This window comes from Mrakia frigida (assembly GCF_051309035.1).
Source record: "Mrakia frigida strain ATCC 22029 unplaced genomic scaffold BDY24scaffold_35, whole genome shotgun sequence".
Taxonomy (NCBI): Eukaryota; Fungi; Basidiomycota; class Tremellomycetes; order Cystofilobasidiales; family Mrakiaceae; genus Mrakia; species Mrakia frigida.
The window spans coordinates 144,592-172,470 of record NW_027481246.1 but is presented as its reverse complement, the minus strand read 5'-3'; the positions used below and the strand labels follow the sequence as shown (position 1 = coordinate 172,470).

At 54.1% G+C, this 27,879-nt stretch overlaps 11 protein-coding genes across 11 annotated transcripts; 7 read left to right on the top strand and 4 right to left on the bottom strand.

Annotated features, from left to right (window-relative positions):
- The first annotated feature begins 448 nt into the window (after positions 1–448).
- Positions 449–1,828, top strand: BDY24DRAFT_185482 (uncharacterized protein). Its single transcript, XM_076636355.1, has 5 exons — positions 449–785; positions 888–1,106; positions 1,184–1,258; positions 1,332–1,455; positions 1,538–1,828. Exons 1-5 carry the CDS (start codon positions 613–615, stop codon positions 1,700–1,702), a joined length of 756 nt encoding a protein of 251 aa, XP_076493411.1. The 5' UTR covers positions 449–612; the 3' UTR covers positions 1,703–1,828.
- Positions 1,636–3,527, top strand: BDY24DRAFT_400611 (RNA recognition motif domain-containing protein). Its single transcript, XM_076641978.1, has 9 exons — positions 1,636–1,936; positions 2,004–2,090; positions 2,165–2,197; positions 2,267–2,455; positions 2,549–2,589; positions 2,663–2,927; positions 3,008–3,031; positions 3,112–3,270; positions 3,350–3,527. Exons 1-8 carry the CDS (start codon positions 1,725–1,727, stop codon positions 3,239–3,241), a joined length of 981 nt encoding a protein of 326 aa, XP_076493410.1. The 5' UTR covers positions 1,636–1,724; the 3' UTR covers positions 3,242–3,270; positions 3,350–3,527.
- BDY24DRAFT_185376 (mitochondrial carrier domain-containing protein) lies at positions 3,414–5,909 on the top strand. Its single transcript, XM_076636353.1, has 10 exons — positions 3,414–3,935; positions 4,066–4,093; positions 4,177–4,197; positions 4,291–4,397; positions 4,514–4,967; positions 5,050–5,091; positions 5,165–5,290; positions 5,359–5,493; positions 5,575–5,629; positions 5,710–5,909. The coding sequence occupies exons 1-10, from the start codon at positions 3,506–3,508 to the stop codon at positions 5,719–5,721; spliced, it is 1,410 nt and encodes a 469-aa protein (XP_076493409.1). The 5' UTR covers positions 3,414–3,505; the 3' UTR covers positions 5,722–5,909.
- Positions 5,910–6,028: 119 nt separating this feature from the next.
- BDY24DRAFT_355121 (P-loop containing nucleoside triphosphate hydrolase protein) lies at positions 6,029–7,227 on the bottom strand (the record flags this gene model as incomplete). The annotated part of the gene is made up of 6 exons (XM_076637774.1): positions 6,029–6,092; positions 6,207–6,276; positions 6,343–6,510; positions 6,611–6,775; positions 6,858–6,924; positions 7,114–7,227. The coding sequence occupies 6 exons, from the start codon at positions 7,225–7,227 to the stop codon at positions 6,029–6,031; spliced, it is 648 nt and encodes a 215-aa protein (XP_076493408.1).
- Positions 7,228–7,738: 511 nt separating this feature from the next.
- On the bottom strand, positions 7,739–9,484 carry BDY24DRAFT_400603 (cyclophilin). Its single transcript, XM_076641977.1, has 14 exons — positions 9,456–9,484; positions 9,334–9,389; positions 9,249–9,258; positions 9,155–9,167; positions 9,025–9,069; positions 8,930–8,943; positions 8,814–8,852; positions 8,675–8,735; positions 8,578–8,590; positions 8,448–8,494; positions 8,359–8,366; positions 8,192–8,262; positions 8,055–8,077; positions 7,739–7,926 (listed from the first exon to the last, which is right to left on the bottom strand). Exons 2-14 carry the CDS (start codon positions 9,387–9,389, stop codon positions 7,787–7,789), a joined length of 540 nt encoding a protein of 179 aa, XP_076493407.1. The 5' UTR covers positions 9,456–9,484; the 3' UTR covers positions 7,739–7,786.
- A 2-nt stretch (positions 9,485–9,486) lies between these two features.
- On the top strand, positions 9,487–11,532 carry BDY24DRAFT_400601 (peroxiredoxin). Its single transcript, XM_076641976.1, has 8 exons — positions 9,487–9,930; positions 10,007–10,024; positions 10,232–10,344; positions 10,424–10,504; positions 10,612–10,681; positions 10,835–11,003; positions 11,112–11,157; positions 11,290–11,532. The coding sequence occupies exons 1-8, from the start codon at positions 9,598–9,600 to the stop codon at positions 11,360–11,362; spliced, it is 903 nt and encodes a 300-aa protein (XP_076493406.1). The 5' UTR covers positions 9,487–9,597; the 3' UTR covers positions 11,363–11,532.
- Positions 11,533–11,574: 42 nt separating this feature from the next.
- Positions 11,575–13,155, bottom strand: BDY24DRAFT_400599 (uncharacterized protein). The gene is made up of 4 exons (XM_076641975.1): positions 13,034–13,155; positions 12,418–12,964; positions 12,231–12,335; positions 11,575–12,114 (listed from the first exon to the last, which is right to left on the bottom strand). The coding sequence occupies exons 2-4, from the start codon at positions 12,826–12,828 to the stop codon at positions 11,698–11,700; spliced, it is 933 nt and encodes a 310-aa protein (XP_076493405.1). The 5' UTR covers positions 12,829–12,964; positions 13,034–13,155; the 3' UTR covers positions 11,575–11,697.
- Positions 13,156–13,685: 530 nt separating this feature from the next.
- BDY24DRAFT_400595 (polysaccharide deacetylase family protein) lies at positions 13,686–16,925 on the top strand. The gene is made up of 14 exons (XM_076641974.1): positions 13,686–13,977; positions 14,090–14,108; positions 14,214–14,344; positions 14,460–14,474; positions 14,600–14,670; positions 14,776–14,901; positions 14,969–15,064; positions 15,143–15,332; positions 15,408–15,435; positions 15,507–15,513; positions 15,597–15,622; positions 15,713–16,012; positions 16,089–16,169; positions 16,230–16,925. The coding sequence occupies exons 1-14, from the start codon at positions 13,735–13,737 to the stop codon at positions 16,583–16,585; spliced, it is 1,689 nt and encodes a 562-aa protein (XP_076493404.1). The 5' UTR covers positions 13,686–13,734; the 3' UTR covers positions 16,586–16,925.
- A 373-nt stretch (positions 16,926–17,298) lies between these two features.
- On the top strand, positions 17,299–18,114 carry BDY24DRAFT_328508 (IST3 family RNA-binding protein; the record flags this gene model as incomplete). Its single annotated transcript, XM_076637098.1, has 3 exons — positions 17,299–17,386; positions 17,763–17,835; positions 17,931–18,114. Coding segments are annotated over 3 exons (345 nt in total), but the record flags the coding sequence as incomplete, so codon positions are not given.
- A 1,438-nt stretch (positions 18,115–19,552) lies between these two features.
- BDY24DRAFT_444217 (uncharacterized protein) lies at positions 19,553–20,870 on the bottom strand. The gene is made up of 3 exons (XM_076644833.1): positions 20,569–20,870; positions 20,240–20,429; positions 19,553–20,121 (listed from the first exon to the last, which is right to left on the bottom strand). The coding sequence occupies exons 1-3, from the start codon at positions 20,778–20,780 to the stop codon at positions 19,684–19,686; spliced, it is 840 nt and encodes a 279-aa protein (XP_076493402.1). The 5' UTR covers positions 20,781–20,870; the 3' UTR covers positions 19,553–19,683.
- Positions 20,871–21,201: 331 nt separating this feature from the next.
- On the top strand, positions 21,202–27,580 carry BDY24DRAFT_400576 (uncharacterized protein). The gene is made up of 16 exons (XM_076641973.1): positions 21,202–21,456; positions 21,638–22,268; positions 22,360–22,424; positions 22,515–22,757; positions 22,841–22,901; positions 23,008–23,201; positions 23,310–23,431; positions 23,498–23,715; positions 23,831–24,053; positions 24,131–24,168; positions 24,233–24,382; positions 24,479–25,791; positions 25,866–26,675; positions 26,762–26,853; positions 26,920–27,051; positions 27,134–27,580. The coding sequence occupies exons 2-16, from the start codon at positions 21,644–21,646 to the stop codon at positions 27,525–27,527; spliced, it is 4,680 nt and encodes a 1,559-aa protein (XP_076493401.1). The 5' UTR covers positions 21,202–21,456; positions 21,638–21,643; the 3' UTR covers positions 27,528–27,580.
- Positions 27,581–27,879: the final 299 nt, after the last annotated feature.

Here is a 27,879-nt window from a genome sequence, read left to right as displayed (position 1 = left end):
AGTCTAGGTGGTCGTTGAGAGCAGGCTCTCTCTCACCTTGTCTTCGACCTCGCCTGAAACTGCGCCGAGTGCTTGAGCTCGCTCTCCTCCTTTTCCAGAGCTCTTGCAGCCAACGTCGATGAGCTCTCTCGGTTCTGTTCCTCCAAGAGGCCTGTATGCGCCTCGAGGTCGACGCGACGACGCGACGCGCTTCGAGGAAGCAGACGGGAGAACGGAGGAAGGGGAGGGGAGGAGGAAGATGAGCTTGAGCTTCGATTTGAGCTCTGTTTCCTCTTGTTTCCATACACTCGCTGACAGCTCTTGACTTCCGTTTTCTAGTAGTAACAGAAACTAGAAGAAGTCGCGTTTCTCTTTTTGGAGAGAAAGTAGAAATAAATGGAGACGGCTATGCCTTGAACTTGACCCTTACCCTTTCCTTCTCCTTGAGCTCTTCCCCATCTCTTTCGCCCCAACCCACCAACCATCACCATCTCGTCCTCTTCTCCCAGTAAATCCAAACCCTCCTTCTCACTCGGATCAACCGCTCGTCTTTCCTCGTCTTTCCTACATCCAGATCAAACAGCAGTTCGCCCTTCCACCCTCGCTCCACCCACCGACTCGCCGAGCTCAAGAATGGATCCCTCCTTCTTCGACTACTCCACTGCTTTCTACTACGATCCTTCTTTTTACAACGAAATGGAGTACCAGCAGTGGGGCTATGGGCCTGGCTGGGGCTGGGGTTGGGGTGGGAATGAGGTGAACGAAGGCGGAGGGGGATGGAGGACGAGGGAGGGGGAGGAGAGAAGGTGAGCTCGTCTTCCTTTTTTCATCTTCTGTTTCGCAGGTTTTCCTGTTCTCGAGAGAAGAGCTGCTGATATCTTCCCTCCTGGTCCGTCCTGCTGTCGAAGCTACATCCCAAACCAACCCTCTCAGAACCATCATCTCCTGCTCCCCAACAACGTCTCTCCTCCTCCCGGCACCTCCGTCCCCCTCCCTCGAAACCGAAATCCCTCCGGTCCTACTCCTTCCACCCGATCCGACCTCGGTGCTACTCCAGCCCCTGCGAGGTTTCCACACGACTCTCATCCCGAGGCTGTCGTTGAAGCAAGCTCGAACGCGCGCGACGAGTGAGTCCCGTTCGATTCGCCACATCTCCTCTCCTCCTCGTCCTGATCTGTTCTTCTTTCTCCTCCTTCTTCTTTAGCACCACCACCTCCCCTCTCACTCCCACTCAACTCCAACCCTCAATTCATCCAGTCACCAACAACACCAAATCCTCGTTCGTCCTCACCTCTAGCTCGCTCCTCTGTTCTCTCTTTGAGCTAGCTCATCTCCCACTTCTTCTTCCTCAGCGCACCAAAATCCAAACCACAGCTCACGACCTGGTCAACCTCAGATCTGTCCTTCTTCTCCCGACACCTCGAAGAGCTCAGAATATACCAGGGAGGAATGAACTTGAGGGAGTATGTCAAGACGGTGAGTCCAAACGCGTCCTGTTCCGTCGGCGCGTCCTCTTCATCACCTTCTTTCCTGTTTTTGGTTTTGACTGGTTGAGCAGTACGTGGAAGAAGATTTCCCAGGGAAGCCAAGCTCGCAGGTGTATCTTCAGTTCTGGAAAATGAGGGAGAGGGAGAACAAGGAGAGGATTGGGCAGGGAGAGGGAGAGGGAGAGGGAGAGGTGAAGAAGGAGCAGGAGGTCGGGGAGAAGAGGAAACTAGAGTGAGTTCTTTCGGTTTGTTTGGGAAATGGGTCGGGAGGAGAGAGGGTGGACTGACGTTTTGCGCTGGGTCATGAGCAGGGTAGACGCGACGACCGACGAGGAGGAGCAGGAGGGCCGAGGTGCTAAGAGGAGGTTGATTTGTGAGGAGGAGAGTGAGGAGGGAGAGCGTTCGTCATCGCTTGGGTTAGAGGAGGAGGTGGAGGAGAGGGAGAAGTTGAGAACGAGGGAGTTGACGTCGTGAGTCCTCGACGCGTCTTGATTTCTCTCGACTCAGATGCTGACTCGTCCTACTGTTCATCGCTAGACCTTTCTCTACCGTCTCTCAAACCACCGCTACCTCGTCTTCTTCTTCGTCACATCCCATCCCTCGTCCACCTCGCCGTCCTAGAACGTCAGTCGTTCTCCACTCTTGCTCCATTCTCGTCGCTGACCTCGTTTCACATCTCCTTCTTCCCTCTCTCTCAGACCAACCCAACCTCGAGGCTTCGAATCTGCTTGGTACGTACCATCCTCCCATCTCTCTTCCTATTCATCGCTGACCTTTTTGATATCCTCCTTCCCAAACAGCGGCCTCGTCGAATCTAAACGAACAGGTCGTCTCGAGCTGACTCCCGACGGAAAGGTCATCGACCCCAACAACCTTCGGATCAGCGGACTGGCCTCGACCGTCACTACCTCGGATCTCTACGCTGTCTTCCGACGATTTGGACCTATTGCGAGTGCGGTGGCGATGGGGCATGGGTTTGTTTGTTTCAGGTGCGTTTCGGAACGCGTCGTCGGCTTTTCGTTTGCTGAGCTCGAGATCGACTTCTGACTGACTTCTTTAATTTTTTGGAATGCAATTTGAAGGTCGAGGGAGGATGCGAGGACTGCTATGACGACGATGGACGGTTCGATCCTTTCTCTCGTTCGCTCTCCTTCCTCGAGTTCTGACCCGGCCTTCTTCTTTCTCGTTTCTCGTAGGAACTGTTCTTCGTGGCTCTCGAATCAGCATCGTCTATCACAAGCCACCTAAAAAACAGATTCCGACGTCGAAACCGAAGCAGGATCAGAGGCAAGAGCCACGACGACCTCCCTTGACTTTGACTTCAACGGGACGTCCTCTCCCTCCCCTCGCCGTCGCTCCTCCCTCTTCTCAACCATGCCCTCAAGCCACTGGACCCAAATACATCTCACCAAACTTCGATGCTCTCCAGATCCTACTCGACGGACTCGATCCAGCGAAGGTGTACGTCCCGGCTCCGACCTCTCGACGCGTCGACTTTTTGTCGAACTGATTCTTCCTCCCTTGCGTCGCTTTCTTTCCAGTTCCGAGCTGCTCCAGACTCTCGGGTATGCCCGAATTTGCTCCTTACCTCTCCTTCTTTACCTGACTTCCTGCCTTTCTTTTTGCCCGCTTCGTTTCTCAACAGACCCGTCGGACAAGATCGAGAAGTGCTCACGGCCCTCCTGCAGCAGCCCGAGTTCCTCAAGAAGTTGATGAAGCCTCAAGTGACCACCGATCCAACTGCTTCGAAGCATGCAAGCTTGATCTCGAACTAGAGCGTAAGGGTCGCGGAGGAGGAGGAGAGGTGAGCTCTTCGTTTCGTTCCCTTGCGTTTCGAGATCGAGGCCTGATCGTTTCTTCGTTTGGGCTCGGGATGAAAACAGGTACCCAGAAGCAAGGGGATGGAACGGGACGGAAGAAGAGATGAAAGGAGGGCACTGAACCGACGCGTACAGGAGGAGTTGAGCTCGACTTGACTCGACTCGATTCGAACAAGCTTGAGGGGTTCTTTGGGTCGGGGGTCTCTTTACTCTTACCCTATGGATTATTTCTTCTGTCCTTCTCCTCTGGTCTTCTATTGCAAGCAAGACAAAACTTGCTGCCTTTCTTCTTCTCGGCTGAAAAAGCCGATCGAGCCGAGCGAGCTCCTCGAAATCGTCGAGCTCGAGCTCACCTTTTCCTTCCCCTTCAACCATCTCTCCACCCTCTCCCCCTTCCCGTTCAAAAACAGACTATCCGCCGGCGAGCTCGCAGGTCCTCATCAAATCTTCAAGTCAGGCAATAGCGACAAACGAGCCGATCCCTCCGACCATCGATCTCCTTCCCTCCCCTCAGCCCTCAGCCCTCCTCCTTCTCCCTCCACCTCCCACCTACCACCTTCTCCGATGAGCTCGATACAAACGGCGTCGGCTTCGACACCACCGTCAAGTAACGTCCGACTCGTAGGTTTCGCAGCTGGGGTTTGCTCTGGTTCGTTCTTCCTTCCCTCCTCTTGTTGAGCTCGAGCTCAAACGACTAAGCGAGAGCTCGACGTTTCCTTCCCTTGAAGTTTGAGCGACGAGCTGACCGCCGTTGTGTTTCGCGGGTTGGGTATTCAAAGGGTTGACGAAACTTTCTGTTGGACATCCGTGAGTGAGCTGGCTTGGGGAGGTGGGGGAGAGAGGGCAGAAAGAGTTGGGCTGACTCGAGAAGGGAGGTGTTTCGGTTGAAGGTTCGATACGATTAAGACTAGGTGAGCTCTTCTCTCTTGAAGTCGGGTTGGCGAAAGAGCTGAGAGGGCTCGGTTTGAGCTCATCACTCTTCGTTGGTCTGTTTTGGGGATCAGAATGCAATGCGCACCTCTAGGGACCTATCGGGGAGCCGTCGATTGTCTTCTTCAGACTGTTCGTAGGGAGGGTCCGTTGGCGCTTTACAAGGGTGCTTCTCCGCCAGGTTAGTATCTTTCTTACACAACCTTCGTTGAATGAGAAGCTGGGTTCGAGGAGGGAGAGGAACGCGCTGTACCTTGGGCTGAACCGTTCTTTCTCTTCGTTTTCCTTTTCGAATAGCCGTCGGTTGGATGATGAGTGACTCGGTCCTCCTAGGAAGTTTACACAACTATCGAATCATTCTACTCGAGCATGGCTTTGGAGAGGCGAACGGGGAGGGGAGGAGGTTGAGCGTGCTGGGTCACACCGTCGCCGGCATGCTAGCTGGGTTTTCGAAGTTAGTTCGAGTTCTCGAGGTCTCTCTCTTCCTTCTTGAAGGGGTGACTAACCTGCTTCATCCTTTTCGATTTCACAGTTCCTTCATCGCCCACCCTATCGAACTCCTCAAGGCGAAACTACAACTTCAACTCGCGCCGACAGCGCTTTCCCTTTACTCCTCCTCGTCGGCAGCCTCGTCGAGTCCGCCGGTGAAGAAGCAGTTCTCGGGGCCTATAGATTGTGCGAAGCAGGTTGTGAGGGAGCAAGGAGTGTTGGGACTGTATAGAGGGTTTGCAGCTTCGTTGGCGTTCAGGGCGTGAGTCGTTCTTCCTCTTTCCCTTTTCGAGCTCGTTTTGGGAAGCTCAAGCTCACCCTCTTCCTTTTCGCTCCGTCCTCAGTAACTTCGCATGGATGTTTGGGGGATACGAGATTTTCATGAGGTGAGTCTTGAAGTTCGACTCTTGATGCCTTCGACGCGTCTCACGTCCTCTCGAATGCTCGACGTGTCCTCAGATCGTTCGCCAAACTCGACTCGACTCCCTACGCTCTCTCCCTACCAACACAAACCTTCCTCGCTGGTGGTCTAGGAGCCAACTTCTTCTGGCTGGGAGCTTTGCCAGCCGATAACGTCAAGAATCGGTTCGTACTCTTCTCCTTCTTCCCTTGACTCAAGCTCGTCCTGACTCTTCTCTTCGCCTCGTCGATAGAATCATGACGGACTCGCTCACCTCTCCGCGCTACACTGGTCTCCCTTCCGTCGTCCGTGCCATCTGGAAGGAAGCTGGTTGGAAGGGGTTCTATCGAGGATTCGTTCCCGTCGTCCTGCGAGCGTTCCCTACCAAGTGAGACGCTCTCTCTTCCCGCTCTCTCTCCCTCCCTCGAACCGATCAGCTGACTTCGTTCTCAATGGTTCACCTTTTCAGTGCTTCAGCATTGTTCGTTTACGAGGGAGTGATGAGGTATTCGGGAGCTGAGAAGGTGAGTTGGCGAAGACTTGACGCGTCGACGGGAGCGCAGGATGAACAAGCTAATGAGTCCGGCCCTTTCTCGTTTTGCAGACTCGGAGCTGAACGCAATATCGCTCATTCGAGAGGAGTTGACCTCAAATAGACTACTAGAGACGTCGCAGTATCTAGACCTTGTCGAGAAGAAGCTGCTCGAGCTCCCTCGTCGACTCGGCCTTGGTGATCTCATGGAGAGCTCCGGTTAAAGGTAGAAAGATGTCGTGAAGTCGTGATATATAGCTGAGATGAGTTCCAACCGGAACGAAACGAGGGTAGAGCTAGCGATCCTCTCTGAGCGAAGAAAGAAACGAAAACAGTCAGCATGTCGATTTCGGGCTAAGATCTCGAAGAGTAGGAGTGAAAGAGAGACCACTCACACGCGCCGAGAGTTCTGAACTCTGAGATACAGCCAATCTACGGCTGCTCGAACTCCAGTCCTGCGATGAAAGAAGAAAAACGCGTCCGGAACGAGGAGTCAGCCTCGATCCTTTTGATATTCCCTCTCCTCCCACACATCAATCACCGCTCGCAAACAAACACGGAGCACTCACCCTTCCAGCCCACTAACACCCAACACCTCCAAACTTCCACCTCTCCCTTCCATCATTGCCTCCTCCTCCTCTCCCAACCCACTTCCTCCTCCCACCGCGTCCGATCCTCCTCCTCCTCCTCCAGCCATCGACAGACTCCTCGAATGTCTCCCCTTGTCCATCTTCAGCTGAACCCTCCTATTCTCAGCCCAGGACTCGTAGGATTCTCGAATGTCGGTGGCGGAGAGAGCGTCGGGGGAATCTTGTTTGTTGGCGCAGAGGAGGAGAGGGAGGTTGAGCGTTAAGGGAGAGGAGAGGACGGATTCTAAAAGGGCGAGAAGAGGAAGAGAGGAGGGAAGTCAGCTTGAGCTCTGTATGCTGAGGGTAGAGCAGGGTTGAAGAGGTCAGGGAGAAGAGGGACGAACCGAAGACTTCCCATCCTTCCTCCAACCTCGCTGGATCGGCAGCGTCAACAACGTAGACGACAGCGTGACACTCCTCGTAGTACTTGGACCAGATGGAACGGATATCTCGTTGACCTCCTAGGTCCCAGAACTGAAGGATTGTCGAAGGGAGAGAGATCTTGCCGACTGAGGGGAAAGGGAAATGGAAGGAGGAGATGGTGAGCTCGGACGGAGGAGGAAGGGAAACGAATGAAGCTCAAAAGCTCACCTCCCTGGCCGACTGTAGGAGCAATTTTGGTCACATCTGGAGAAGGAGTGTTGGGATTGTATTGGTGCTGAGGTTTTGAAGGAAAATACGAAGAAGGGAGGGGGTGGGTGAGCTTCGAAGACGAGGAAGGAAGGAGGGAGGGCAAGGTCCTCGAGCTCGACCTTCAGCGTTTTTCGTACCCACCCTCCTACTTGCGTAGTAAGAGCGTCGACGAATAATATGCGCCAGAGAGCAGAAGAAGAGATATAGAGCTCACCTTGATCTGTTCGAGCATCGTAGTCTTCCCAGCGTTGTCCAAACCGATGATAATGACCGAGAACGTCTCCTTTCGAGTGAGGTAGGCGTGAAGACCGGTGAGGAGGTGGTACATCTGGAATCAGAGAGAGTAGGAAGAGGAGAATGCGAAGATAGAGAGACAATAAAAGTCGAGGAAGAGAATATGTTGCTGGCCGTTGGGGGTCAAGTGAAAGAAAGGGAAACGAAGTTGACCTCGAACTGCATCTCTCTCCCGCCCCCTCTCTCCTCCTCCCTTTCCCTCATCTTCCCCTCTCGGTTATGGTTTGAGAACCGCTATGAGCCACAGCAGCCCCGCTCTCTTCTCCACCGACGTCTGGTTTTTTGATGCTCTCGGACCTCTTCACCTCGAGCTTCTTCCTCCTACCCACCTCGCCATTCTCGAACACCTCAGCCCTCACTGACTCGAGCTACTTTGTTCGAGACGAGGTCGTTCATCGTCGATACGGTTCGTCGCTTCTGACCTCTCGTTTCTTGGCTTTGCTCTCAGAGAACAGTCGCAAAGCAACGCGTCTCTCTCGTTCCCTCCCCTCTCCCAGTCCTTTCTCTTCCCTCTCCTCCTCCATTTCTTTCTCCCACCATTCGAATCCAATTCGCACTTCATTCACATCCGAAACCTAACCTTCTTCTTTAAATTAAACCTCCCCAGCGGCCTGGACTCCCATGGGCTCACTGGTCTTTCCAGAGTTGGATCCTCGAGCCTCGATGGCCTCGAGAACGGGGAAACCGTCAACGACCTCTCCGAAGACGACGTGGGCTCCGTTGAGATGGGGGGCTGGTGGAGGCGAAAGAGCGACGAGGGAGGGAAGAATGAACGGAAAAAGGAAGGAGCGTCAGGTCGAAGTTTTTGTCGTGTTGGGAGAGGAAGAAAGGGTTTGAAGTGAAGGGAAAGAAGGAACGTACTAGGTCCGGAGGTGATGAAGAACCTGTTCGTTTTAAAGAAAAGCGGAGAGGAAGGGGCGTCAGAGACAAGTTCGAAAGCTCACCGTTCCGGAAACCGACGCGACGGATCGAAGCGAGAACAAAGGAACGGGACTCACTGGGATCCGTTGGTGTTCTTTCCGGCGTTAGCCATGGAGAGCAGTCCTCGCTTGGTGTGCTTTACGTTGAACTGTTTTCAGTCGGTTCGAGGAAGAGGGGAGGGAAGGTCAGGATGGTGAACGGAGGCACGAAGGGAGAGCAAGAGGGGAGAAGAGAAGAGACGTACGTTCTCGTCTGATTGAACGAAAGGTAAGAGACGAAGTCAGTTCAGATTCTCGAGGAGTTGAGAAAAGGGAGAGAGGGACGAAAGCGAACCAGGGAACTTCTCTCCGTAGATGCTCTTTCCTCCGGTTCCGTTTCCTCTGCAGCGTCCCGACCAAAACAGAATATCTAGTCAGCTCAAGCCCTATCCGATCAAGACGGTCGTCTTTCGTGGTTCACGAACCGGGTGAAGTCACCTGCGACGAAAACCAAAGGAAGGTGAGCTCGCGTCGAACGTCGACCAAACAGGAACCGAAGAACGAGGAGTAGGTTGTGCTTACCTCCCTGAACCATGAATCCAGGAATGACTCGGTGGAAAGGAGATCCGGCGTATCCGAATCCCTGCGATACAGAACGAAAAGGAGAAAGGGGGAGGGTCAGACGAGGAAAGAGGGAGAGGAGGAGGGAGGAGGAAGATACCTTCTCTCCAGTGCAGAGAGCTCGGAAGTTGGCGGCGGTCTGTTGACGAGGGAGATGATGGAGATCAGTGAAGAGTTGGGGCAAGCGAAATGGGAAGAGCAAGAGAGAGATCCGACCTTGGGGACGACGTCTGATGGAAAGGGAAAGAAGGAAGGAACGGAAATGTGAGCTTCACGAGATGGGAGCGAGTCGAGGCGAGCAAGGGACGAACCGTCGTAGAGCTTGAAGGTGATTCGACCAGCGGGCTGGCTTCCGACTAAACGAGGGGAGAAGGGAAGGATAGTGAGCAACGGAGGAAGAGACAGAGAGGAGGGAAAGGACGGAAGGAAGGTCGAGCTCACTCTGGACGTCAAACTGATGGAAAAAGAGAGCACGATCGGATCAGCCATTCGGTCGGAATCAGAACATGGATACAGAGATACAGAGCGTGCGTACGAAGACGTTCCTACAAAGAGCGGAAAAAACAGAGGGGAGGAAGTCAGAGAGGGAAGGAAGGAAAGGAAATCGATGGAAAGCTCACTTGGAGGCAGCAGCGGAAGAGTAGGCTCGAGCGGCGGATCGGATGGCAGAAGACATCTGAGTAGAAGGTAGGGGAGGTCAGTATCTTCTTCTACGAGAAGGAGAGAAGCTTTTCTGACTCACTTTTTAGGGAGAAGATGAACGTTGGGAGGGAAGCATCGACTCGAGTTCTTTTCAGTGAGATTTCGGAGGGTCGGGCCTCGGGAAGCGTCGTCCTTCCCCTTTTCCTTTTGATCCTCAACTCTCATCTACTCTTTTCTTAGCCATGTTCCGATCTGCTCCCCTCTTCCGAACTCTCCTCACCTCCTCCTCCACTCGAGCCATCCGAGCCTCAGCCGTCGCTCTTCCTCGGTTCTCCGCCATCTCCTCCTCTCGATCCATCTCGACTTCTCTCCGAGTTCGAAAGGACGGTGAAGTCGACGCCCTCAAGGCTTCCGCTTCCGCTCAACAGGAGGATCAGGCTGCTCTCGAACAGGAGCAGGAAGAGGACGAGGAGGACGAGATGAACCCATACGATACTGCCTGGGAGAACGAGATGTTGGGAGGTGGTTTCCCTCCCGAGCCCGTTCGAGCTCAGGGAAAGGTTCACGTTCAGATGGTGAGCTTTCAAAATCTTCACTAATCGAACAGCCATGCTCGACTGACGACCCTTCTCGTTTCTTCTGTTTTCGCAGGCCGCTCCTTCCTTCTCTGTACGTTTGTAGAAGCTCACGTCCCCTTCCGCGCTCCTTCCCTTCGAGCTCAACGCTTCCCTCCTCTTCCTCTGAGCTCGCATCCTCTCCCTAAGAAGTCTAGCTCGAAACTAACCTCGCCCTTCTTCTCCCCTTGTTTCTTCTTCTCTCCCTTCTCTTCCCTTCCCTTCGTTTCCGCCTCTCTCTGCTCGTTTCTCTCGATGACAGGGAACGGCCGTCGCTGATGGAGCCTTCCACGACGTCTCCCTCGAGGATTACGCTGGAAAGTGGCTCGTCCTTCTCTTCTACCCCATGGACTGGACTTTCGTGTGCCCTACCGAGTACGTTCAATCGACCACCTCTATCGGAAACGTCTCTCCTTCGCTGACTCTCCTCTCCCGTCCTCCCGTCCTTTGCCAGGATCCTCTCCTTCAACCGAGCCCTCGACGAGTTCCGAGAGCTCAACACCGAGATCCTCGCTGTCTCGACTGATTCTGAGTAGTGAGTTGAACTTCTCTGCTTCTTTCCTCCGCCGCTTCAATCGAATTCCCCGACTTCCCAAACCGCGTCGACTGACCTCTCTGCCTCGTCTCTCTTCCCCGTTTCAGCTCCCACCTCGCCTGGGCCAACACTCCCAGGAAGGCTGGAGGTCTCGGCCCTGATCTCAAGCTTCCTCTCGTGCGTCTGCCCTTCCATCCGAAGTCTGCCGTCTCGTCCTCTCGCGTCGTCGAAGCTCACTCTCCTCTCCTTTCCCCGTCCTTTTCTCCCCCCTCCACAACTCACCCAACCCGACCCAACCCACCTCTCTCCGACCCTCACCTACTCTCTCAGTTCTCCGACAAATCCCACCAAATGTCCAAAGACTACGGAGTCCTCCTCCCCGACGGAATCGCGTTGCGAGGTCTCTTCGTGATCGACCCGACGGGAGCCGTTCGAATTTCCACCATTCACGACTTGCCCATCGGAAGGAGCGTGACGGAGACTTTGAGGCTTGTGCAGGGTGAGTACGGAGTGAACGAAAGGCGTGGGAAGAGGGTGGGAGAGAGACGAGGAAAGGAGAGCGAAAGAGAGCTGACTTCGTTTTTGGCTTGTGATCGATGATGTTCAGCCCTTCAATTCTACGAGGAGAACGGAGAGGTTTGCCCTGCTGATTGGTACGTCTCTTTTCGTTTCCTTATCTTCTCCCGACCCTCTCTCTTTCTTTCGTCTCTCCAACGAACGAGAACGCGTCCTGACCTCCTTCCTCCCTCCCTTCTCCCCTTCGTCCGTTCGTTTTCTTTTCGCAGGTCCCCGGAGAACTCGGACTCCATCAAGCCCGACCCTCAGGGAGCTTTGGAGTACTTTGGGAAGTCCGAGTAGACGGTTCGACGCGTCGTTTACCTTTCGTTCTTTCCCTTTGGGTGCTTGAGTTTGACCTCTATGGATTCTATGGAAGACGAACATTTCTTCATACTTTCAAAAGAAAAGCTTTGTCGCGCCAAAATGAAGAAACAGTACGATAGATCAACCCAGTCTCGTCTCTCCCTCCCCTCCCTCCTCGCTCCCTCCCTCCTCGCTCCCCACCTCTTCATCCTCCCCAAACTCCGTCCTCCTCCCACCCACCCTCTCCACCGTCTCACCCCTTCCGTCCTTCCACCTCGAATCCTCCAACCCCCTCTGCGCAATCCTCAACAGCACCCAGCCCAGCGCGTTCTTCACGTTCCCAGCTGTTTTCCCTCCGGGACCGGGCGTGCGAGCGAGGTTGAGGTTGGAGGAGTGGGAGAGTTCGGTGTGGTACAGGGTGTGGAGCAAGGTTCGGAGGGGTGCCTAGGGGTGGGACGAGGCGAGAACAAGAAAGAGGTGTGAGCAACGACGAGAAGCAGAAGGATGGAGCCGAGTCGAGGAGGAAGGAACGAAGAAGTTAGGAGAAGGGAAAAAGAGTTGGGAAAACGAACATAAATGAACTCTTCCCGATCTAGCATCTCCTCGGTGCAGATGGGGGAGGTGATGAGGTAGAGATCCTCGTCTCCGTCCTTGAGGACGTCGAGCGTGCGACGGATGAGGAGGGGTTTGAGGTGGGCTAGGATGGGCGAGAGGTGCGCTGTGAGATGGGAGAGGGTGGGGTTTGTGGGCTGTTTGAGAGGGAGGAAGAATAAGAGAGGAGGGAGAGAGGAGTCAGCGAGACTGAGAAGCGAGACGGGCTGAAAGGGATGAGGGAAGAGGCGAAGAAGGACGAGAAGAGACGTACCGACGTGTGATTCTCCGCGTAATCTATGAACGGATCCACCACTCTCGCTATCATGGATTCCCGTAGAGAAGCGTAAGCTTGGGAGAGGAAGAGGAAGGTTTCTGCCTGCGTCCAAAGAAGAAGTGGTGAGCTCAACCTTTCCTTTCCTTTCCTGCCTTCTCCTCCCTCCCTCATCAACTGAACGTACCTCCAACTCCTCCCTCTTGATCCCGACCAAATCCCAAACGTAACTGTTCTTCTCCTCTTCCTCCTCGTCTCCATCCTCGTTATCCAACCTCCTCAGCTCGAGCTGTTCCTCCTCATCCATCATCATCCGAGCCTTCCCTTTCCTTCCTTCTCCTCCTCCTCCTCGTCCTACTACGGCTGCTGGCTTCCCCAAGGGTTTCCGATCCTTCTTCACCCCGATACTACTGCTAGCCTTTGCTGCGGATCTACTGCTGTGGGAGGTGGAGGCGAGATCGAGAGGGGAGGCGAGCTTGGGTCGTTTCGAACGAGTCGAGGTCGAAGGAGAAGGAGGAGGGACAAAGGACGTTCGAGTCGTGGGGCCTGGACCGCTCACGCTGCGTTTCAGAGAGAGAGTGGAGAGGGGTGGATCCATGAGGAACAGGAGCAAAGTGGAGAGTGGATGGGTTGGGACAGAGGCAGTTTAGAGGGAGGGAGGAAGAGGATCAGCTTCGAAGGAGACAGGCCATCCTGCTCTCGGAGGCGTTTTTGTTTTGTTTGACGCGACTGATCTTTCGACCTTCGAGGTTGGTATCAGAGTAATGTATAGACTACTGATCTCGAGAAGATATTGAACCCACCGCGTCCTCCAACCCCGTCAGCTCTCTTGAGATCCAGCTGGTCGGGTCGGTCTTCTCGACGCGTCGTCCTCCTTCTTCCCGCTTCCATGTCCTGATCTTCACAGCATTCTCTGACTCGCCGAGCTTCCTTCAACGGTCAGATCTTTTTCGTAACTTCCCTTGAGAGGTGACATCCTTTTGTACGATAGGCCGCCCTCCGGCTCTTCACACGCGTTCTCTCTCCCCAGGGTGGGGAGCCTTCGAGCGAGCTGGACTACCGCCTCGCTCAGCTCTCCCACCGAGCTGTTTCCGCGCATACAGTAAAGTTTTTCAGCTCACCTCCAGCCATACGAATCCAATCTACTTCCTGGACCGCAGAAGGGAGCTCGTGAGGGACGGAGAAGCTCGAGAGATCAAGAAAAGAAAGGGAGCCGACGACTCGTCGCTCGGGGGTCCTCGAAAGACGATCCTGATCTTCACGAGTCTGCTTCTCCTCAACCGAAGCAATTTTTCAGCCTCGGAAACCTTCCAAGGTCAACTTTGCTCGCGCCTTCGAAGATTAGAGAAACTCTGAACTCGATGAGAATGTTCTGAAACGAGATCTCGAGAGCCGAAGTTAGCTCTCGTCAGGGTGACAATCTCACCTTCTTGCTCTTCCTCTTTTTTGGACCTCAACCCACCACCTTCCTTTTCCCTTCCCTCTCTTTCCCTCTTCCGAATCGATGCGACCATCCCTCCTCGCTCTCGCCTCGATCTTCGCTCTCCTCAACCCTCAACCCTCCTCAGCCCACGGCCATGGAAACGGTCGAGGACTCGAGCTCGAGGGATGTCTAGGTCGACGAGACCTCACCTCTTTCGCTCGCCGAGGAGATGATGGCTCAGCTACAGCAGGATCAACTCCTGCCAATGCTATCTCAACGTACAAGTGCGATCCGAACACTTGCAAGCTTCCAAATTGTGCTTGCGTGAGTGCGACGACGGTGTTGAGCTCGAAGTTCTTTTTTGGCTCGTCGTCGATCGATTTGCGTGGAAAGCTGACCTTCTTTTGTTTACACTTCTTTTCGCTCGATGGGATAGGCTTCGACGGACGCTCCAGGTGCGTCGAACTATAAACTTTCTTCTGAAGGGAAGAGCAGAGAGGCACCTCTCTCTCGTCCCTTTTGAAAGAGTCGAAGCTGACTCCTCCCTCTTCTCCCCCCAGGCGGCCTCAAACCCGAGGAAACTCCCATGTTCATCGTTCTGACAGCAGACGATGCGATTCAGACGTACACGACGGCTGCTATTGACTCGCTAGTCAAGCGGAGGAGCAATCCCAACGGTTGTGACATCAAGGTGAGGGAAAAAAAGAGAGGGAGGTTGAGGGGACGTGTCGGTCGTGTACACGTTGAGGTAGAAGCTTGGTGAGAGCTGACTGTTTTTGTTCTTCTTCTCGGTCGTTTGCTGGTAGATGACCTACTTTACTGTGAGCATCTTTGTTGCGAGAAGAGGGAACCGAGGGAACCGACGCGTCGCTTGTCGGTCGGAAACGAAAAAAGAGGCGAGAAGCTGAATCTTTTCTCCTTCCGATATCCTTCTACTTTATTTCAGTCGCTAGCCTACACGAACTACAGTCTGGTCACCGAATGGTTCGTCAAAGGGAACGAGATCGCGGATCATTCGTTCGTCCCCTCTTCCTCGCGTCGTCGTCCTGGTCGTTGTCCCTCCCCTGCCGCTCTCTGACCTCTCTCATAACTTCTCCTCCCTTCCACTGATCTTCAAAACAGGATGACTCACCCCGAACTTCCTGGAGCGGACGAGATCAAAGGAAACCTGATCGCCCTCAACGCTCTAGCAGGAATCCCGCTCTCCTCCATTTCAGGATTCAGATTCCCTTACCTCAACTACAGCGCGTGAGTCGAACGGGAGTTGTCTTCCGAGAAGTAGAGCTTACTGATTTGCTCGTGTATCTATCTGCAGTGAGGGTCTCACCACTCTACACGAGCTCGGGTTCACGTACGACAGCTCAGCGACGGCTTCCTCCCCCGTCAACGCGCCGACGACGGACGCGTTCTGGTTCGTCCCCTCCTCCTCTACGACCTTCAACCCTCGTTGAAAGAAACCTAAGACTTCGCCTCTTTTCTTTCGATTCAGGCCCTACACCCTCGACTACGGCCTCGTCAACGACTGCAGTACTTTTGAAGGAATTTGCTACGGCGAGCCTGCGCTTCCTGGATTTTGGGAGATACCTATGTACGCCATCTTCGACAACAGGACGGAGAACAACATCCATCTTATGGATCCTTGGCTGGATGAGATCGATAACCCTGCCTTTACTCTGCAGGTACGAGCGATTGTTCTCTTTTTGTCGACGCGCTCGACCTTGAGCTAACTTTCCCGGATCCTTCTTTTGTCGCAGTTCATGAAGGATACCTTCACTGCTCACTGTCAGTGACGTATGCTTTCGTTTGCTGTGACTTTGAGCTCATTATCTCTTCCTCTTTTTTCGCTTTCGCAGACAACGGGTGAGTCGAGCAAAAGCGACACGTCTTCTTTTCGCTTTGACGATTCGGAAACTGACCTTCTCTCCCCTTCTCCCATTTCACAGAAAGAGACAACCCTTTGGACTCTACAGTGAATACTGCTTCTCTCTAGGGGCACGTTTCTCTTGACCTGACGTCCTTCCCTTTCTCTTCGCTTTCCTCCTTTGTTTTCTGTTGCCAGCCCACCCGATTCACGTCGCAACGGGATATCCAGGTGTGAAGGACCCTATCGCTATCATCAACATGATCAATCAGTTTCTCGATTGGGCCCAGGCTCAACCCAACGTCTGGATCGTGTCGAACGAGCAGCTCCTCGCTTGGGTTCGTGACCCCGTCCCGACTTCGCAGCTCAACTCCTCCCCAGCACTCAGGTGCTCGACTCCTGACCTTCCCGAGGAGGCCAAGATCTGCAATGGAATGGATGGACACGAAGATGGACTGCTTGAGCGATGTCCCTTCGAGGATTTTCCCTTCTTTACATGTTCGTGGACGCGTCGCTCTCTTCTCGTTCATTTTCAAACTTCTCGCACTGACTCATGACCTTCGATACTCTAAAGGCTACGGCTGCCCCGTGTTCCCTCCGACCGTCGAGGATCCCAATCCCGCTCAAGACACGAGCTCTCAAACTCGTTACCGGCGTGAGTCTTTTTTCGCGACGCGTCGCCTCGTTTTCGATCGCTGAGTGTCGTCCCTTGCAGTTCCCGCCAACTGCTCGACTGCCTTCTGGGATCCGATCGGAAACACATGCCTCTGCCAATCAGGCGACTGCTCGTTCAGCGACGTTTCTCGACCCATCGGAGCCAACGGAGCCAATTTGACGGGAGGAGGGACGAACGTCGACGGCGATACCTCGACGGCCTCAGCGGTCTCTACAGCTCATAGCTACACTCCTTTCAACCACGCTGGACGATCAACTACCGTCTCTCGACCTCTCCTTCTTTCTCTTCTCGTCGTTTGTATCGCTATGACCCTTTCCGGATCCGCGTTTGTTTTGAGTTCTCTTTCTTTCCCTTCCTTTCTTTGCTCTTGGACAAGTCTTCACCAGTTTTTTTAGATTCTCGCTTAGATAGGCTTCTTCTCTTTGAACTCTTCACTTTCGTTTTCTTCTGCTTGGCTCCTCTCTAACCGCTTCCTCGTTTTGCTCGTTCTTTTTCTCGACTGTCTCTCGTTCCAACCCAGCTCGCTTTCTCCTACGTATCCGCCTCCTTTCTTCTCGCATCACTTACTGTATCCCTCAACTACTTTGCTGTCCTCTCACCTTGGTGGACTTTTCTTTCCCGTGCTTCTGCTGCTCGTCGTTTTTTCTCGTTTTCAGTTTGGACCCTTTTCCGCTCACCTCACTTCGCTTTGCTTTGGTTTCAGTCATCTACCTTCCTATCAACTACCTAGCAAACCTCAGATCTACTTTGTCTACTTACCTTCTCACTTCTTCGGTCGACTGAGAAAAGAGGATCGAATCGACGACGCGTCGGTTCGCAGCAGAGAAGCAGCCAGCCCGAGAAGGAGTGCAGGAAGCGAGTTTCGAAGAATATCGAGGCTGGGAGTTTGTTGAGTTTAGGAGGAAATCGTAGGGACACTCGAAACCTCCATACAGGTCGGGTGTGGCGGTCGTCATGGTAGTCGAAGAAAGAAGAGGGCCGGTTTCGAAGCTACTCCCTCGCCCCCAACTCCCACCCAAATCTCAAAATGAAGTGAGTAGACTCCGCCTCTCTACAGAGAAGTTGAAGATCTATAGACCGACGTGACTGACTTTCAAACCTTTCTTCTCCTCCCAGTGTCGTGAAGGAGATTAACTCGATCAACCAGAAGGAGCTCGAAGGGAACGGAGGAGGATCCTGGCACGATACCTACAAAGGTGAGCAAGCAAAAGTTGTTAGGTTGATGCTGTGGGACAGCTTGTGTCCGCCGTAGAGTTTCGGGCTCAGTGAGGCTGGATGGGAGGTGGGAGAAGGGGAACAAAGGTCGAGGGAAGGAGGAAGGAGGATGTTGAGCTCGTGCTCGACACGGAAACCTCTTTCTCGCCCGAAGGGTGGCCGACAAGCAGCTTTTCCATACTTTCCCATGGTGGAAGCATGCTCCTATAGCTCCCTTAATGGACTCGGGAACTTCCAAGAAGCTCTTCTTACGGTGGACGAGCTCAAGTGGTGGTGGCAACTTCGACGAGCTCCCCTTCCTTCCTTTCCTAATCGTCTCTTGAGCTGACGATCCTTCCTTCCGCCTTCTTCCTACAGACTCTGCCTACATCTTCGTCGGAGGACTTCCTTTCAACCTCACAGAAGGAGACGTCATCGCCATCTTCTCCCAGTTCGTCCAGCCGTCCTCTCGCTCTTGCTCTCCTTCCTTCTCGAGCTCACATTCCTCACTCCCTTCCTTCTCTCTTTCTCCTCCCACTCTTGCAGATACGGTGAAATCGCCGACATCAACCTCCCTCGAGACAAGGAAACCTCTCGACCCCGTGGATTCGCTTTCCTCATGTACCTCGATCAACGTTCCACCGTCCTCGCCGTAGACAACCTCAACGGATCCAAAGTCCTAGGTCGAACCCTTCGAGTCGATCACACGAGGAACTACGAGCAGCCCAAGGAGAGAGATGGGGAAGGAGAGGTTGTGGAGCCTGAGGAGCAGAGTATGAACGCGATGCCTAGCATGGTGGGAGGACCTTCGGCGGCTGGGAGGATCGGAGAGGGAGAGGGTGCTGGAGGGGACGTAGATGAGGAAGATCCGATGGCTGCTTATATCAGGAGCGAGAGGGTGAGTCTTCATCTTCGCTCTGCGTTATCTCTTGTCCGTTTCGCAGGGTGGTGGATGAGTCGTTCTTCTGCTCTTCTTTCAGCCCTCCTTCTCCCTCGCTGACCTCTCCTCCTCTTTTCTCCTCCCTCACAGCTTCGAGAGTCCCTCGAAAGCTCTTCTTCCTCCAAGAAGCCCAAAGAACACAAGCACAAACATCGAGATCCCAACAAACCCAAGAAGGAAAAGAAGGACAAGTCCGAGAAGCACTCTTCGAAGAAGGAGAAATCCTCGTCGTCGAAACACCACCGTCGAGATTCTCGCGATCGATCTCGTTCACCACCGCCCCTTCCATCTTCCACCAACCCCACTTCCAACTCGGCATCATCGTCCTTGACCAGGCCTCCTCGACCAGCAGCTTCATCGTTCTTTCCTCCTTCCGACCGACCCTCAGGAGACGGTCGAGGAGGAGAGGAGAGGGAGCGACGACGCGAAACCTCTCCTCCTTCTTCGAAACGAAGAAGATCTAGGTCGAGGTCGGTCGAGAGGCCTATGGATGAGGATCGTCGGGGAGAGCGTGGTGGGTCTTGGAGGGATGCGGAAGAGGAGGAGAGGAGGAGGTCGAGAGCGAGACGGGACGAGGAGGAAAGGGAGAGGGAGAGGAGGGTAGCTCGTCCCGATGAGAGGGGCAGGGAGCGTGGGGGAGGTGGAGGTGGAGGTGGTGGAGATGGCAGGAGGGAGAGGAGTCGATGGGACGAGAGGGAGAGAAGGTGATGGGACGTTGTTTTCGATGGAGATGAAAGGAGTTCGAGCCGTGAAGAAGCCTGTCGATTCGATTTGCGAGAGTTGAGCCTGAGTCGAGATAGAGCGAACGATGAACAAGAGCGAAGAATGAAACCCTGAGTCTAACTGACCTGTCTTCCCCGCCCTTCACAGATGGTTCACTTGAAGTTGAACGAAGGCAGTCGCGTCGCCACTCTGATACGGCTTTCCTGCTCTTTTTGTAACCTTCGAATAGAGCGAGCTTAATGGAACAGTTGAGGTCAGTTCGTTTCTGACGGTCGTCGACGCGTCGGAGATTCGGAATCCCTGACTGCTCGAAGCTTTTGTTCCTCTTCCTGCCCACTTTACCCTGCAGAACCTACATTCCCGAAGTTCGTCATGAGGTTCTCGTCCTCCTCTAGATCATGAACCCTCCTTCTCGAAGCTCTGTTTGAGACGATCCGTTGCAACGCGTTAATTTATTGCGTTCTTGACTCGATTTGTCTGTGCGTAACGTTGTATTTAGGAGAAAAGGATGTGTAGAGATGGATCGAGATGGATTTCGCTTTCTAAAGATGCTAGAGGCACGAGAGAGATTCTCTCGAGAAGAACAAGCGCAAGGCTCGTCCGAGTCGCGAAACGCGGTCGGATATCTTGAGCGATCTACCAAAATCTAGATAACCTCCGTCTCGTCCACCAATCTCGAAGCCTCCTGTCCTCGCTCTCGAGCTCCATCGGTTCCAACTCCCTCGCATCTCCAACGAACTGCACTCCAGGCGAAGAAGGCGCGTCGAATTTGGCCGTCGTCCTCCTCCTCTTCCTCTCAGCCTCCAAAGTCCTCGAGATCTCCTCCCAGGCTGCCACCTCGCTCGAAGAAGAGATCAAGAGACCGACGGGAGTGGTTCCAAGCTGGACTTCAGGGAGATCCTCCTCCTCGTTGTCGAACGCGTCGGGGTTGGGAGCGGAGTTGAAGGAGGGAGGAGGGAGCGGCGGGAGGATAAGGACGGAGAGATGTAGGGATAGAGGTTCATCCGGAGTAGTACACGGGTAGTGGTGCGAGGAAGAGGTGGCGGTAGAAGGAATAAAGTCAAGGGATAGCGGCTGGGAACGACGAGACGGAGATGGAAAGAGAGAAGGTCAGCTCAAGTCGAAGAGCTCCGGGGGACATCCTACGAGGAACGAGGAACCCGAAAGCTACAGAAGGGGAACAGGAGCTCACCAGTTTCCTCGGACTCTTCAAATCCAAGAACCTTCCTCCCTCCTCCTTCCAAACCTCAACGAGTTTTGGAGGAATCAGCTTCGCGAGAGCTTCTCGTTTCGCCCTCCTCTCTCCGCCCCTTGCCCACTCCTCAGCTATCATCCTCTCCCTGACCAAAGCGTTCCGAGTGAGGAAAGCCCAGCGAGACCAGCTAGGCGAGGGGACAAGGATGCGGAAGGGAAGGAAGGGACCAAAGGAGGAAGATGGAGAAGAAGAGATGGTCAGCCTCGATCTCTTTGGTTCCGCTCCTTCGACCCAAACAGACGAGAACAAAGTACAGAAACACTTACGCAGCCATAGCCAACGCTAAGAGACCAACTCCTACGAGTACCACAGCCAGAAGAGTGACTGAAACTCCTCCCGTCTGGGACGAGTTGCTGCTGGACCGAGCTGTGGAGGAAGGCCTGGTCGTCACCCACTGATAGCTAACCGTGGTTGAAGGGTACTCGATGAATCCTGTAGCGGTATAGGTCTCCATCGCTGGAGCTGCTGTTGTGGTCATAGACGCCGAAGGTGAGCGTTGGAGGAAAGAAAAAGAGGAGAAGGAGAAGAAGGGGAGGCGAAGATCGACAACGAATCGGAAGCGAGGACGCCAGAAAAGTCCGGCCGAACAAAACGCAAGGGAATACAAAGTCTGGGGAGAAGCTGAAGATCAGAGGTGTGGCCCGAGAAGGCAGTTCTTTGGAGGGATCTTGGGGTTGTGCAAGGTTGTGAGCTGGACAGAGGAGGAAGAGGAAGGGGACGAGAAGGAGAACGCGACGTCTGTCGAGCGTGACTGATTGGCTCCCTCCTGAGGTTTCTTTGAATCCTGAGACTTCGTCGGCTAGGAGCAGGAGCTTCCGTCTTTAGTTGCTGAGAGTGAAAGGTTTCTTGAGGGAGGAAAAGAAAGGGCGAAGATGGGCGTTGAACTCAACCGAAATCAGCCTCGTCTTCTCGTCATGTTTCTTCCCTTCAACCACGACCATCTCACCCGTAGGGGGGTCTGCTCGGAAGACTACCTTCCTCTTCGTCTCCTCTTCTCTACTATACCGTCTCGGAGGAATCCCTTATCTTCAAATCTTCGCTACTATCGGTCTGGTCAAACATCGCTTCCTTCCGTCGAGCTCAACTCCTCCTCATCTCCTTCCTTCCCTTTCGTCTCGCCCTTCTTTCTCTTCACAACTCGGTAGCTCTCCAAGGTGAGTCGTCACTCCGTATATATACAGTCTAATGGTGCTCTGTACTCTGTACTCAGGATCCGAAGGACCTCGGGAGATTAGAGAACGGGACGAGAACAGGATGAGCTCGAGCTGACCTTCCTTCCTTTCTTCCTCCTTTCCTTTTCCTCTCTTCTCGCCCTCCAACTCTTCATCAACGCAGCTCAATATGAGCGGTCTCATCTACAGCTCTTCCGAGCTCTACGACGACTCGTTCCTGCCCGAGATGCACGAGGAAATCGAGCAGCAAGCCCTCAACCGAGCTCCCCCTTTACCCTCCTCCGACTCCTCCAAACCTCCCCTCCCTTCTGGTCCTTCGTCTATAGTCAACTCATCGGCTCTTGTCCAACCATCCTACCCTGCTTCTTTCACCTGTCATCCCTCCCCGACCGCAACGAGCATCCTGAACATCCCTCCTCCTCCTGTTCCGGTCGACAATCCCTCGACCTTCTCCTCCTCCTCCTCTCGCAAACGACCTCGGTTCTCCTCTCTCAGCGTCCCTCCCTCTTCCACCATCGAGCCCACCCCTTCACCAACAAAGTCTTCATTTACGTCAAAGCCTCAGGGTCGAAACCTTCAAACCTACACACCCTCAGCATCTCCTTCCCTCGAGCCATCAACATCGCGTCAACAGCAGGTCGAGAGGTCAGCGTCGCCGTCTCAAGGGTTTTCGTCGCTGGAATCGACAACGGATAGTGCGTCGATAGAGGATGATTTCTGTGGGGAGGAAGCGAGGGAGATTTGGACACAAGCTCGGATGGCGGAGGAAGAGGAGATCGAGAGCGATGAAGAAGGTGAGGTCGCGTTTTGTCTGTCTTCCTTCCCTTCAACGGACTGGTGCTGATGCTGTCCTTCTCGCTATCATGCTTACTTCTCTGACAACAGATGTTCCTGATGTCACTACGCCTGCACTCAACAAGACGAGAACGAAGAAGATGAAGGAGCCGAAGGTGAGTCTGGATCGATTCGATCTTTCCAGCTCTCTCCTCTTCTCCAAAAGACTTCTCTGACTCTGGATTCGATGCTCTCCTCTCTCATAGAAACCTCATATCGACTTCACTCTTCCTCCTCTCTCATCTCCCGAGGAGATCTTCGCCGACATGCTCCTCCCTCACCTTCAATCCATCGCCCAACTCGCCATCGCCCTCGACGAAAGACCGCTCCGAATCGGAACGATCTGCTCAGGATCCGACTCTCCCGTCTTCGCCGTCGAGTTGATCCAGGAGATTGTGCAGCAGGAGTTGGTCAGGCAAGGCTCGACTGTCTCTTTCAACATCGAGCACGTGAGTTTTCAAGACGCGTCGAGGATCGAACAGGCCTAGAGAAGCTGACTCTCTTTCCCGTGTCTTCTACTTGTCCCCTCCAGACCTTCAGCTGTGAGAACGTGCCATTCAAGCAGGAGTTCATCAGGAAGAACTGTCATCCAGGTGCGTTTCCTTTTCACTCTCTTCGTTCAGCGAAAAGGGGATTTTGTTTCTCTTTCTCTGTTGATCATCATCGCTGATCACGGCTTTCTTCCCCTCGTACGTCTAGAATTCATCTTCAAAGACGCCATCGAGATGGGAAACGGAACAGGGAAAGCGACGCTCGTCTCTGAAGGGGATCCAGTCGACGTTCCCTCGGTCGACCTCCTCATCGCTGGGCCTTCGTGCAAGGATTTCAGCCCCCTCAACGCCAATCCCAAGCCGATACACGACGATGGACAGTCAGGCATGACATGGAGAGCCGTGAGTTTTTGAGATCCTACTGTCTCCCTCGGAACCCATCGTTGAACCTCGTTCTCGTCCTTCACTCTCTCTCTCCCTCCCTCTCTGTGCTCCTTTCTTCGGACCCAGGTCCTGGGCTACGTTCAGAAGTTCAGACCTGCCGTCCTCATCGTCGAAAACGTTGCCCGAGCTCCCTGGAAGACGATGGTGAAGTATCTCAGGCTGGACAACTACTGGACGGATTGGACGACGTTCGTTTTTCCTTCTCGCCAAACTCTCGAAGCTGTTTCAAGTCTGATACTCTTTGTTACCTACAGTCTCAACGCCAACCAGTTCTACCTTCCTGTCAACAGGACTCGAGGTTACCTCGTCGCCGTCGCCGGATCCCTCAGCGTCTCTGCGAACCCTCAACGATTAGAGCTCGCAGAAAAGGCGATCCGCCGCGTCAAGAAACTCCAGCATCGACCGACCGTTCCAGTGGACGCTTTCGCTCTTCCTCGAAGGGAAGCAGTCTCGGAGGAGGAGAAGGCTGATGGTGAGTTTCGGCTCCCTCTTCCTGAGCTTCTTCCACTTCTTCTTCCTCGAGTCTTCCGTTGCCCCTTTCTCTTCGAAGCCAGTCAACTGACTCGCCTCCGTGGGTGTTGGAACAGAACGAGACTGGTCCAAGGGCGCCATCGACCACGCTGCCTTTCGAAAGAAGGAACGACTAGGGAACGAGCATCCTTTCGAACAGGATCCTCGAAGGACGACCGAGGAGTTCCGTCGGCGACCCGATCGTCAGGTCGAAGCTGCTGAGCTATACATCCTCGAGCTGGCGAGGGAAGGAGTCGATCTGACCTCCAAGTCGGCTTCTTTCAACTTGTCGCCGAGTCTGTGAGTTCTGCGATTTCGCTTCGAAGTGCAATCTCGTGGATATCTTCTGACGAGCACTTTCCTTTCAACTTGCTCAGGGATCGACGTCCAAAGATCTCGATGGCTCGATTGGGAAGTGAGTCGACCTTCGTTTGAGGATCAAGAGACGCGTCGACTGATCGGCCCTCGTTTTTTTACAGTCGCACCGTGCATCACGCCCAAGAGTCAGATCTACGACACCTCGATCGGAGAGATTATCTCGCCGGAACGTCTTCTCGCCCTTCAGGGTCTCCCCGTCGCTCGGCTCGAACTTTCTTCGTTGAAGAAGAATCAATTAGTCGACCTCGCAGGTTCGCCTCTCTTTCCCTTCCTTTTTTAAGACCGACGAGCCGACGCTGACTTCCTTCTCTCGTATGACTTCCTTCTCTCGTATGATATACATGTAGGCAACGCCATGGCATGTCCTGTCGTCGGGGCTGTCGTCGTCGCCGTCCTTACGATCCTCGCCGACCAACCCGACCTCCTCGTCTCACGCTCTCGCTCTCGCTCCCGTCCCACCTCAGTCTCCACTCCTACTCACCTCAAGATCATCTCCACTCTCGCTCAACTCAAAGATCAGTCTTCTTCGTCCAGGGTTTCTAGCCTCGCAGTCGGACAGCTCGTCGGCGTCGTTCGTCAGCACCTCGCCAACGGAAGCATAGAGGAGGCCGAGAGGTACCTCCGAGAAGCCGTTCCTGCTCGCTTCTGGTTCTCCGGGATCGACGAACCGACGCTGGACTCGTCTCGGGAGGGAATTGGGATCCAAGTCGATGAAGAAGGATGGTCGACCTTGAAGGATCGGCTCGTCGAATTGGGAGCCAACGAGTTTCGTCTCGTCAAGATCGCAGGCGGAGTCGTCGAGATGGAGTCCACAAACTGGATGGTTCTTCGCCTGGACCTAACAGATCCCGAACCCAGCTGGATGCTCTTCCTCAAACGGATCGCTTCCCATCCCCAGCAGTTCTTCGATCTTCCCGTCGCTCGAGGCCACCTCGTTCTCTCCTCGTCCTCCCTCCTCGACACTTCATTTGCGGTCCGGATTCCCGTCGTCCATTCGTTCAACGTCAGCATTCAAGGCCAAGGTTTTATCAAGCCGTCCTGGAGGAGTGAACTCGGCCTGGAAGACTTCAAGGACGAGAGGATCTGGACGGAACTCGAGATCGGGAGTGACGACGCGACTGGAGCTTCGTTGAGCGGTCAATACGCTCTCACGGATCGAGGAACTACCCAATCGACCTACCAGCTCGCTCGAGATCAACAGCCGACCATCTTCTTCAAGTTCTCGACGAGTCGATTCGGCCCACCAAGCGAGGACGCCTGCGCTTTCTCCCTTCAACCGGATCCTCGTTCTTACGGCCAACCAAGCCTCCATCTCGCCGTCCTCGACCCAACCTACCGTCCAATCCATCCAAACGCACCAACAGTCGTCAAGGCTTCAATCTCATCTCGCTGGACCTTCGTCGAAGGAGTCGGAATTGTCGAGTCGAGGAAGCCCAACGTCAGTCTCATTTCAAGGGCTCCGAAAGGTGACTTCGATGCTTTCCCCGTCTTTCGATTCGCTCTCGACGTCGAAGAGGCAGGAGGTTCACTCGCCCCTTGGAGGTACTCCTCCCTCGTCCTCAGTGGACTCGACGAGACCAAGGCGATCGGATGGATTTTAGATCACCTCCCTTGCGACAACATCGACTTCAACGGAGACGTTCCTACCGCAACTCCTCCTGTCAGTCTGCCTCGGTCTTTCCAGCAGATCTCTATATCCTGGTACTAATGAGGCTCGGTTCCTTTCTTCTCTAGCTCGGCACCCACCCTTTCGTCTTCCGGAGCAAGGCTCATCGTCTTTACGAGCTCCTCCTCATCCCTTCTATCCTTCCAAACACATCCCTTCCTCGACTCCTCGGTTCACAACCCCCTTCTTCCAATTCTCCTCCGTCAACCACTCTCCTCAAATGGTCGCTCTCGAAGGACTCACGACGAAGGCAGGATCGATCCTCGTTCAAGGTCCCGAACCTCGTCGTCGAGCCATCGACGGACGCGATGGCCTCTTGGGCGAGGACGGGCTCCTTCTTCACGGAGAAAGAGGTCTCGGAGATCACCTTCCTTCCTCTTCATCTTCAGGCGAGAGGAGAAGCTTCTCGCCTCGCCCACCGTCGGGGAGGAATCGTCGTCGGTGGAGGAATCTTCGACCTCGTCCTTCAACTGCTATCGACTCCCCCGGCTTCTCCCCTTCCTTCCACTCCTCCTGGGTCGTCGAACGTTGTTCCTACCCACTTCAACTCCCCAGCCACTCTACTCATCGTCCCCTCGGCCGACTTCGCTGGATGGACCTCTCGAATCAAGGGCAAGAGCCTCGCCTTCCTTCAAGCCGCGAGCAAACTCAGCGTCGAAGAGTTCACCGCTGCCTCCCTCGTCGTCGTCTCGGAGAACGTCTTCAGCTCCAAGGGCTACCTCGATAATCTCGCGAAGCTCTCGTCGTCTCCCTCTCTCAACGTCAAGGCAGAAAATATCAAATCGGGGACGTTGAAGGAAGCGTTGAAGAGGCTGGGAGAGCTCGTGGGATGGTTGGACTCCGGGAAGTTGCTCGACGGGCCTCCTGATCTAGGAGAAGTGAGTTTAACGATCGTTCGCCTCGAAGGACCGATGAAGGAACGTTGGAGTGGAGATTTGACCTTACATCCCCTCTGCTCTCGTAGGAAGCTCTCGTGGATGAGAAATGGGGCTTCCTTGACAACGCGGTCGTCTCGGATCCTTTGCAAGCGAAGGAGATGCCTCTGCACGCTTTTCAGTGAGTTCTTTTCCCACTTCATTTCGAGTCTGATCCGAACCTGATCCTCGTACCTTCTCTTCCCAGCTGGAGCTCCGTCGTCCTCGCCAGCAAAACGACGAAGCCATTCGTTGAGCTCGCCGTGTCTCTCCTCTCCTCCGACTCGAAGTTGATCTTCCGAGACGCCTCTGCTGTCAAAGACATGGCTTCGATCAAGTCGTGAGTGAATTTGAACCTTCTCTGCCTCACTTACTCGAAAGGTTGGATCGAACTGACGCGTCCATCTCGTCGTCCTTTCCAGAACCGCTCGACTCTTCAACATCCATCTTCAAACTCCTATCTCCCTTCCTCCAGAACATCGCCTTCCCTACCAATCAGTCGTCTCTGACCTTCCCTCCGTCTACCTCCTCAATAGCCAACAGCAGCACTACCAGGACTTCCTCAAGGCCTTCGTTCGAGGAAACGACGCGCCGGAGGAGAAGGAGGTCAAGCCCAAAGTCGCCAAGAAGTCGATGAAGACGCCTGCTCGAGAGAAGGAGACCGGTCTGAGCGTCAGTGGACCTTCGAAGAAGAGGAAGGAGGATCAGGGAAACTCGAGGGAGTTGGGTTGGAGAGAGTCGAGAGGAGGTTGGGACGAGTTCGATCGGTGTTGCTGGACGTTTGACGAAGAGGAGGAAGAAGAAGGGGGAGCCTAGGGTGGAAGTTCCTGAGGAAGGGGGAGTTGCAGGAGGATCTGGCTTGTTGGGAGAGGGGATAGAGACGACGCTGGACGACATCGATTGGGACGACGTGCCTCGTTCGTCGCAGGTTGGCATGGAATAGTCTAGTCCCTTTTTGGTTTCGCACATCTTTCGCTTGGTTCTATTCGATTTTCTCGCTCTCGCTCTCTTTTCTCACCTTCTTCGTTTTCTGCTCATAGTTCGATGCGTCGCTCCTCCTTTCGCTTTTCCACGTCTGTCTCTTCTCCCTCAAATCTTCTTTCTCTCCATTCGCATACCACCGCTTACCGTTCGATATCGCTCTCTCTCGCACTCTCTACCCATTGCC